The sequence below is a fragment of the Colletotrichum chrysophilum genome, assembly GCF_026319265.1.
Source record: "Colletotrichum chrysophilum strain AFK26 chromosome Unknown scaffold_233, whole genome shotgun sequence".
Lineage (NCBI taxonomy): Eukaryota > Fungi > Ascomycota > Sordariomycetes > Glomerellales > Glomerellaceae > Colletotrichum > Colletotrichum chrysophilum.
The window spans coordinates 44,987-55,407 of record NW_026517520.1 but is presented as its reverse complement, the minus strand read 5'-3'; the positions used below and the strand labels follow the sequence as shown (position 1 = coordinate 55,407).

The 10,421-nt window shown below is 43.9% G+C and overlaps 3 protein-coding genes across 3 annotated transcripts; all 3 read left to right on the top strand.

The window, feature by feature from the left end:
- Window positions 1-1,568: 1,568 nt before the first annotated feature.
- Window positions 1,569-1,940, top strand: COL26b_013490 (uncharacterized protein; the record flags this gene model as incomplete). The annotated part of the gene is made up of 1 exon (XM_053186088.1): window positions 1,569-1,940. The coding sequence occupies one exon, from the start codon at window positions 1,569-1,571 to the stop codon at window positions 1,938-1,940; it is 372 nt and encodes a 123-aa protein (XP_053029981.1).
- An 815-nt stretch (window positions 1,941-2,755) lies between these two features.
- On the top strand, window positions 2,756-4,246 carry COL26b_013489 (uncharacterized protein; the record flags this gene model as incomplete). Its single annotated transcript, XM_053186087.1, has 4 exons — window positions 2,756-2,798; window positions 2,870-4,005; window positions 4,051-4,137; window positions 4,190-4,246. 4 exons carry the CDS (start codon window positions 2,756-2,758, stop codon window positions 4,244-4,246), a joined length of 1,323 nt encoding a protein of 440 aa, XP_053029980.1.
- Window positions 4,247-9,621: 5,375 nt separating this feature from the next.
- COL26b_013488 (uncharacterized protein) lies at window positions 9,622-10,191 on the top strand (the record flags this gene model as incomplete). The annotated part of the gene is made up of 1 exon (XM_053186086.1): window positions 9,622-10,191. The coding sequence occupies one exon, from the start codon at window positions 9,622-9,624 to the stop codon at window positions 10,189-10,191; it is 570 nt and encodes a 189-aa protein (XP_053029979.1).
- Window positions 10,192-10,421: the final 230 nt, after the last annotated feature.

The following is a 10,421-nucleotide window of genomic DNA, read 5'->3' as shown; positions in this document are numbered from 1 at the left end:
AGCCCAGATTGAGGCTGGCGAGGTGGAAATTAACACAGATGAATCCAGTGCCTCTGATTACCCTAGTGAGGCCGAAAGCTGCATAGTGGTTGCCACTTTACCTCGTTGATAGTTAATTGAAATTGGTGGTGTTGTTGCGATGGCATTATTTTTTGGTGTTTCGCATGGGGGGGTGTTTCGGAAGTGGGTACGTTGACTTATCTATTGCAAGATATGGCCACTAATCTTCTAGGATTTGCAGCCATAACTCGATGAATCACCCATTTTTTCTACTAAGCAGCGAAAGCTTTCTTTAGTCAACGCTTAGTTTGTACTCACCACTTGAGAGTACCGAAAGCGTGGCTCGTCAAATCAATCTTCTGACGACCGACTGTTCGTTGCAAAGATCACGATGCTTGAGTTGCCGTGCTGCATGTTGTGCAACATGACGTTGAACAAAAGTAAGACGGATGAACTTTGGTATTTCCTCCGCTGCTTTTGTGCCACTAGCTGGTCTAGCAGGTGCCAAAGTAAGGGTCTGAGACGGCCCGTTGCCAACGGCCTCTAGCCGTTTTCATCTGAGGTCTCACCAACCCCTCTCTGCAGTGCGCCCCAGGTTGCAGAAAGCCTCAACGTAAAGCTACAGGGCTAATAAGCCTGGAAAAATCATTTGACCTAAGTCTAACGATGAGCACATCTATCGTGGGCTGATTTCCGAGATCGGCGCCAGAGCTGAAAGACTAGCTGCATAACCATCTGCCTTTCCCCGCAAACGACCCGTCCCTTGTTTCAAGCTTTGTTAGTTCGGGTTCTGTTTTGAGATAGGACTAAGCTTGATGCTTATACTTCTCAACATCACGAGACTATATTACTATCCCTGGAAACCTAGGGCTTGAGTCCAGACGCATAATGGGCAAGAACTGATATGATGATCGCGTCAATGGGCTGCGGTGATCATCAACTGATTGGGCTGGCACATAAGACTTGAGGCAGGAATGGGCCAATGAGTATTTAGCCAAGACTGGCCTCGACTCTCGTAAAGCATACATCTACTCGCTTGTGTGCTTCAGGGTCAAAATATCCGAATTGTAATAGGTAACGACACGACCAATGCGAGGGGCGTTCAAAGACATTTGTACGTAAAACAAAACGACAAGACCGTCGTAAGGTTTGTAGCGGCATGAAATACCATCCAATCAGCAGTAACTAAACCAGTAGCACAACATTTATATCGACATGCTACAGCCAATCGTGGCCCGTGGACTTCAAGTGTCTTATCTATGATAGATCAACCACACGGCTGCTTAGGTTGAATCTCATCAATACCGTCAGACGGAGGAATCCTTTCCTCCGAATTTCACAGACTAGTGGTCATGGGTAGACTATTCTGCTGAGCCGTGATATCTGCCAGAAACGGCATAAAAGGCCACCAATACCTCGAAGCAAATAACAAAATCATCTCAGCCATTAAGCAAGAAAGCCTTCAACAGGACACGATTCCGTATCTTCAAAGTTCAAGTTAGTCATCAAAGTCTGCAACCCCTCAGTTTCCCACTGACTTCAATTAGCCGAAGCTCACACCAACCAACATGCACTTCTCCGCCCCCCTGACCGCCCTCTTCCTCGCCATGACCGTCCAGGCTGGCGTAGCTCAGTCTGAAGGGCCTGTCGCTCTCGCGGAACGGTCCGACGATGTGGACACCCTCGAAGCCGCGGTGGAGAAGAGAGAGGGCATCTCTCTTGAGAAGAAGGCTTGCAAGTATAACGGATGCAAGTGCAACAGCCGCGGTAAGCAGCTCACTGTCTGCGGCAACTGCTACTGGGCAAACACCGGTACTTGGGTCGTGACCGCCAAGCGCGTCAACAACCATATTTACGAGTGTTCGCCATCTGGAAATTGCTGCGATTACGGAGTTGGCTCAGACTGTGGCAAGGCTGGTGCCAGATGCATCAAGAACTAAGCCGAAACCGAAGCACCATACATGCACAACCCCCTGGGAGGGATTCGCAGGATCATCAGAAACAATACGACGTATGAGGCCTTTTTTGACAGGTTGTCATGTTTGAAATTGTCGTCTCATGGGGGCCGTATCTAGAGTCTACCATTCGTCGCTCGCTCTTACACGCAGGGTTGTTGATCGTGGAGATCGTGATGTGCGGGAAACGAGATAAAATCCAGAGAAAATCATTGGAGACAACAATTATGGTTCCATGCAGGAGTGAAGTACGTAAAGTTGCATGTTCCTGGTCGATACACTTGCAAGGCAAGACGAGGCGAGTCGAGCCTAAAAATAGGGGATCAAATGACGTTGTGACATGTAAGAGAAGCAAACTTAGCCGACTTGAACCAACTCGTGCCGCGTGCAACTCCGCAGTCCAGTCGCAGCACGAGTAATATTGTCTGGAACCTTGCCGTTAGTCTTCGAGTTGACCAGGCTAAGCGCTTAAGGGGGCCGCTCGGTCGCAGGCTTGGCTTTCTTGGCTTTTGATGATTTTTTTCTCAAACCCATACGGACGAGAAAACAACGACGGTTTTGTGGGCTGGCCAGAAACAAGCGAGCCTACCCAGGCGAGTCTCGACAACTCCTGCGCTCTTTTATTAGGTACAGAGGGCGTTTTGCAAGGTGAAACGGTCATTGGACATTGCATAAGGGGCTACTCCCCGGTTAACGATTTACGGGGGCTTACCCCGCCCTTGCGTTTACTAGGTGGGGTCAAAAATCTGTCGCTCCCACCACCAACTTCATCACACACGCGCAAATCCAGTGATGCCAAGATGGCTGCCCAAGTTCCCACCGAAGCTTTGAAGAAGCTGAACGGTACGCTCGAAGCCGGAAATCCGACGTCTTTTTGTGGTCGTCAGTTTGCTAATGAACGATTCAACATCTAGTGGGAGAGCCCGCGACGAACGGCAAGCCAGCAAACCCCGCCGAGGGAAACGGGGTCGACCATGAGAGCGACGACTCTGATGAGGAGGGTGACGAGGTAGCGGTGCCCGCCGCCGGAGCGGCCGCGAAGAAGAAGAAGAAGAGAAAGCCCAAGAAGAAGAAGAAGAACCCGACCGCCCAGTCCGACCCGCCCCGCGTGCTTATGTCCTCGCTGTTCCCGCAAAAGAACTACCCGAAGGGCGAGGAGGAGGAGTACCGCGACGAGAACCTCTACCGCACGACGAACGAGGAGAAGCGCCACCTCGACAACCTCAACAACGACTTCTTGACCGACTACCGCGAGGCCGCCGAGATCCATCGCCAGGTCCGCCACTGGGCCCAGAAGAACATCAAGCCCGGCCAGACGCTGACCGAGATCGCCGAGGGCATTGAGGACGGCGTGCGCGCGCTGACGGGCCACCCGGGTCTCGAGGAGGGCGACGCCATCAAGGGCGGCATGGGTTTCCCCTGTGGCCTGAGTCTGAACCACTGCGCTGCGCATTACACCCCCAACGCCGGCAACAAGGTGGTTCTGCAGCAGGGCGACGTGATGAAGGTCGATTTTGGTGTGCACGTCAACGGACGCATCGTCGACAGTGCCTTCACCATGGCGTTCGAGCCACAGTACGACCCCCTCCTGGAGGCCGTGAAGGCTGCCACGAACGCGGGTATCAAGGAGGCCGGCATCGACGTGCGCGTTGGTGATGTTGGAGGTGTCATTCAGGAGGTCATGGAGAGCTACGAGTGTGAGATTGATGGCGTATCGTACCCCGTCAAGTCCATCCGCAACCTCAACGGCCACACGATTGAGCGTTGGAGCATTCACGGCACCAAGAGCGTGCCCATCGTCAAGAGCAACGACACGACCAAGATGGAGGAGGGCGATGTCTTCGCCGTCGAGACCTTCGGGAGTACCGGTAACGGATACGTCAGAGATGACATGGAAGTCTCTCATTACGCCAAGCGCGGCGAGGGCCACGCTGCCCTGCGCCTGGACTCTGCTAAGAGACTTCTCAACGTCATTAACAAGAACTTTGGCACCCTGCCCTTCTGCCGGCGTTATCTGGATCGTCTCGGACAAGACAAGTACCTTCTGGGGGTAAGTCTTCCGGATATCGATATTGGGCCAAGCTGACTTGTGTAGTTGAACAACCTCGTGGCCAGCGGCATCGTCGAGGCCTACCCGCCCTTGTGTGACAAGAAGGGCTCCTACACTGCTCAATTCGAGCACGTACGTATTCTCTTTCCGGCTTGCTCATTGCTCAGTCTAACACATTTTGCAGACCATCCTGCTCAGGCCAAACGTGAAGGAAGTAATCAGCCGAGGAGAGGACTACTAGGCTGGATGAAACCAGCCAGGGATGGATATTGACATGGGTTTCCTTCCACTCAATCGAGACTATCGTTCAGATACATCAAAAATCCAAGCAATCCAGCCATGAAGTGAAGTGATATGGTGATTTCAACTGTTGGCAACCCGAGCAGGGAATGTTTCTACCCCTCAGCCCAAAAGCAGTCCCATCCGCGGATGGCCAATAAGGAAGCTGGCATGTCTGTCGACGATATTCCGTTGCTCTGCACTCGAAACCTGAGATCAAGGCGGCCACGGCGGCGTAACAACCATCATGCATTGTCTACCTACCGACTGTGGCCGAGGAATGTGCGTCTTGGCAGCGATCCACCCTCGGCTCTGTGCTAGGCCATCACGGCCCCATCCCGGGAAGGGACCCGGTACCGGCACGGTGCGGATCGCCGACAAGATTAGGGCCGAGGTGCCCCAATCCTCCATGTCGGTCAGGTATCATCCCCGTTTGCCTCCGGATGACCGCCATGATGTCAGACCCTCCCCGGATCGGAAGCCGATCTGGTCCTGAGGAGATGAGTATGAACGAACGCCGCATCCTGAGTCACCCATTTCCGGGCTTCAGCCACACAAGAAGCAACGATCTCCGTTCCTCCCCAGGCTTTACCCAGTTGAGGCTGAAGGTGGCGAATGCAGGTACGGCACCTGAGAGGCTGTGTCACCAAAACGTCAGAGCCGACTTCCAACGGGAATGTCAAGGGCCGATCCAGGCTTTCCCGTGACCTGCACCGTCAGCGGTCACCGCCAGGCCCAGCCAGGTCTGGCTTCACCGTCCACGGTTGGCTAGAGACGGATACGTATCCGTTTACCGTTCCCAAGGGCCTGAGCTAGCCCCCACTCACCGCAAATCCCAAGACATCAAGTACACTCAAGGGTCCGATCAGCGGCGTCGAGAACCTCAAGAGAACCACACCGCACTGCAAGACACTCTCACGTCGGCTGCCCTCCCGCAGCTAGTCGGCTCGGTTATGGCAGCGCCTGCGTCGGCTGTGGCAGTTGCAGCAGGCAATGCATAGCATATGAAGACACGCCAACCAGCAGTGGGATCTCGGGCGTGCGGGGTCTGTTATGCCCGCGGAAACGGAAACAACATTCGCCAAGAATATCGCCAATTATTTTGACCGCAATGCTGTCTCTGAGGGGGACGAGCGGGCGCGGGTGCGGCTGGGCTTGAAGTCGGCGACCGTACCAGTGGACGCTTGGGCCTCTGTACATGGTTACTGTTAAATTGATGGGGTCGTTTTGTTATTTTGCCCGCGCTAGCCTAATCTAGCTACTGCGCTACCACTGCTACAATTAATCCACCCCTTTAAGTATTACCCTCTTACGATATAACTTACTAATATTAATACTACTAACTTAGCTAAAAAGACCCCTACTTACGCGCGCGCCCTTATTTAGAAGTGAAATTAAGCTTATTAGAGGCTTCTATTATATTATTTATTTCTTAGGTATATTGAATTACTACTTCCTTTATATATTTTATATTTTCTAAGACTATTATGATATCTAACGCTTAGATCTAAACCTCTACTTTTAAAAAGTATTAGCTATACACTTATATTACTCTCTATACTAAAAGCTCTACTATATATAAAAAGAGGACTTCTAATAATAGTAACTAATATAATATTATCTATAATTATAAAAGTAAATATATTTTAACTTAATTAAAATACAAAAGTTGTACTAAGTAATATAACTATTAGTTTAAAAGTAAAATTTAATATATTACTACTATAAAGATCTAAGTATAAGAGGTTCTTAACAGTTTTAAGTATTATAACTACTTTATTACTTTTTAATATTAGTTTAATATAATCCTAACCTTCTAAAAACTTAGCGTTAATAAGGTTAAGTAAGCTATAAAAACTTCTAATAGCCCCCTTAAAAGAAGCTTATTTAATTATATTAAAAAGCTCTTTATAGTAAATACCTTAATATTATATAATATTATAAATCTTCTTAAACAAGAAAGCTATAAAGTTAACTTATAAGATATATATAACTAGTAATACTACTTCTAATAAGAAAAGTATAGCTTATTATTATTAATTTAGCTCTTTCTTAATAAACTTACTAAGAGGGTTAATATACCTTATTATATAGTATAATATAGTATTAATAATGAGATTAATAATTTTTTTTTAGATATATTAGCTATACTTAGATATACTAAAGAGAAACTTAAAACTATTAATAATAGATAATATATATAAGGTAAGTAATATATACCTCTACTACCCCTTCTATTTATTATTATTTTAATTTTTTACTAATAGAAGTATAAAGTAAGTTAACTACTTCTTAATACCCTTTTTCTAAGTTATTAGTCTCTCTACTATTAATACTATATCTAATGCTTACTTTTACCTTTTTTTACTAAAACTACTAAATTTTTCTAATAAGTACTTTTATAACTATATAAGTTTCTCTTTAAGAACTTTATATCTAACTTAAGTGTTATTATTACTAATTTTAATACTAGTTTAAAGTATACTACTAAAGATATATTTCCTCTCTTAAAGTAATAGCTTTATATACAGTATATACTTAAGAATATTACTTTAAACGTTAAGAAAAAATAAATAGTTCTACAAGCTTTTAAAAGTAATAAAGAAGCTATTACTACTTTCAATACTAATAATAATACTATTAAGCCTTAATTTTATACTTAAAGTTATAAGATTACTATATAATTTATAATAGAGGTAGCTATATACCTAGAAAGCGTTGATAAAGTTCTTATTTAAAAGGAATATAACTATAACTTTAATAGCTTTATTAAGGCGTAAAAGACTTATATTTATTTATTAATACGTAAAGTATATAAAAAGCATAATAATATATTAAGTAGTAGTTTTATAATTAGCTAAATATATATAGTTTTATAGTATTTAGATTAATACTAATTTCTTAGATATTCTATAATACTTCTAGATAATATATATCTTATGCTTTAAAGAGTGTATTAACTATTTTATTTATTAACTTTATAACTATAACTATAAGATAATATTACTTACTAAAAGTAGCTATTATAAGTTAAAATCCTATCTTACTTACTACCTCTTTAATCTATATATCTTATATATAAAAATTTATAAGATAGTTATTAAGAAGTATGAGCAATACTATATAAAGTTTAACAATAAGGCTTATAAATAATATACTACTAAAAGATAGTATAAACTTATTAATAGCTTGATTTATAATATTTCTTTTTAAGCTTTTAAACTTCTTTATAATTAATATAATACTATTAAAATATATTTAAGTAGTAGAGAAGCCTATTTACTACTTATACTAATACTTTTTAGAAGTGGTAAGGTTTACTTTACTACTATACTTTCTTAGATTAACTATATAGTAGTAATAATAAAGTTTTCTATATTAAAGATATTAATAACTATTAGTATCTTAATTAGAGTAATATAAGTACTTTAGTTTACTAGTTATTAACCTTTTACTAATATCTCTAGCTTAAATTAATTAGGGTTAAACAACTTACTTTTAAGCTTAATCTAAATATTATTTTGAGAAATACTTAATACTAACGTTATAATCCTAACTTCTCTAATAATAAAAACCCCCCTATAGTTAACTTAAGTAATACTTAATATATACTTTCTACTTAAGAAACTTATAAAACCTCTTAGAGGTTTATACTTATATTATAAGCTTTAGTAATATTAGCGCTAATTATAAGTTAAGTGAGTAGAAGTAATAATAAGAGTATATATTAAAAGCTAAAATAAATAATAAGTAAGATTATAAAGCAATATGGTATAATAGCTACTCTTACTACTTTTATTAAAGCTCTTACTAGCTATTAAGTTCTCTATTAATAATAATAGATTAATATTAAATAACTATAATAATAATAAGAAGATATATTACTAATATAATAAAAAGAAGATTTTTAATATTAAGAAGTATTTATTATATTATAGTAGTAAAGTTAGCTCTTATAGCTAAGATTATTATTATTATTATTATAGGAAGCTATCTTTTTAATACTATTATTATAGTTATTATTATTAGTATAGCTACTAAAGTAGATATAGCTACTATTAAGATTATAAACTTAAAAGTAGCTATAAGTAGTTATTAACATACTTTTTTATACTTATTAGAAGTTATATAATATAATAGGTTTTTAATTAAAATTAAAGAAACTAATTTTTAGGCTTTAAATTATTTAAATCTAAAGAGTTTTGAAACTAATTAATAACTAAGTAAAACTCTAGCTAATTTAAGCTAATTAGAAAGCTAAGATTTAGCTAAGTAAAGCTTTATAATTTTAAGTATTTAGCTAAAAGTATTTATATTTAAAAACTTAAGTATATTAGACTTTAGTAAGATTACTATAGTATAGCTATATTAACCTATTTAAGTGCCTAATTCAGTTAGATTAGGCAAAATAACAAAACGACCCTGTTCATTTAATAGTTACCCTGTATATAGAATGGAAGCTTTCCTCGCTTTTCAGAAGCCCTCTCTCTGCGACGCCCCGCCGAATAGCCAATCACATGTAAGCAGCAACACCGCAGCCAGCCCGTTCCGATTTTTTTCAATCGCGCTCATGCACGCCATACCCAATCAGGAGAGATAGGCGAGGTCGATGGGCCTCAGCCGGCCCAAATAGCGCTCTCCCTCCCACTTTTCAGATGGAGCTCAAGCACGTCGCACTTCGCACGCGCCACCCCGAATTCCCATTCCTTCCCCGGGGCACCGGCCGGGGTTAAGGATGGACCAACCAGCACCCAAGGTCCAACAACAGCAGGCGGGGACAGAGGCAGCGAGAATTTTCTCTCAGCGCTGCACCAACGCGCAGCGCCCACTGAAGTGTGAAACCCTGCCCAGTTCGCCGGTCGCGCTTCCCTCTACGTCTCCACCTTTCTTTTGCCACGCACCTGGTTGGTCAGATCCCCTTCCTAAAAAACCCGCACACGACACCCGCTCCACCCTCCGACCTACCGAAAGCTCCTTGCAAGGTTTACCAATCGCCCTTGCCCGTTTATTTTTTTGCGTCCCTTTATTATCAACGAATCCCTTCCACCCATCCGCAGGTGCCTATCAACCGCGCATTAATCCCTTTACGAGCGTCTGACTCACCACCGTCGCTTCGCTCGACAACAATAACAAAAAACAAAAAACAACTGTACAGCCTCAGCTTCGACCCTCTCTTCGAAGCCTTTTCATCGCCGTAATACTCTCCCTAACGAACTTCACGACCGCACACGATACCCAGAACCGAGTGGAGGACCCGCGAAGAAAAAGTTTCCCGCAAAAAAACATCCACACGAGCTTCCCCATCTCCGCCGCATCACCACCAAAAACACTTCCACAATGAAGGTCTTCTCCAACGCAGTAACCTTCGAGTACTCCTGGGAGGAGGTCTCAACCGCCAACTGGCGAAAGTACTGTCCCTGGAACGACAAGTCCTCCCACGTCGTCGCCGTCGACACCCTCGCCCGCAGCGTCGACCCCGCCACAGGCATCCTCCGCACAGAGCGCCTCATCACTTGCAAGCAGTCCCCGCCCGACTGGCTCAAGCCCATCTTTGGCGACGGCAGCAACTCCCAGGTCTTCGAGACGTCCTACGTCGACCCGGCCAACAAGACCGTCACCATGGTGTCCCAGAACCTGACCCTGACCAACCTCGTCAGCGTCCAGGAGACGGTCGTCTACAAGCCCATCAGCGCCCACAAGACCCTCTTCGCGCAGGAGGCCCAGATCACCGCCCTCTGCGGCGGCTGGCAGAAGATCAAGAACAAGATCGAGGACACCCTCGTCACCCGCTTCTCCGACAACGCCATCAAGGGCAAGGAGGGCTTCGAGACCGTCCTCGCTATGAGCAGGAGGGCGTTCGAGTGCGAGCGCCAGCAGGGCAGCATGCGTGAGGGTATGGCGGCATGAGATGGACAGGACTGAGTTGCTTCAGTTTCTTCCCGTCATCGCCATTTCGCGCGGTTCTTGCGTTTGCAGCGAGCGTAGCGGCCTTTTGCAATTTCTCTCGACCACAAAAGCGGGCAGCATCACATCTTTTTCACACTTTTTTAAAGAATCGGAACGGAAAATGGGCTTTAGACGGCGTTGGGTTTAATGACTTTTGAAGACGAGAAGAGGAGGGGATGGAGAGCGAGATC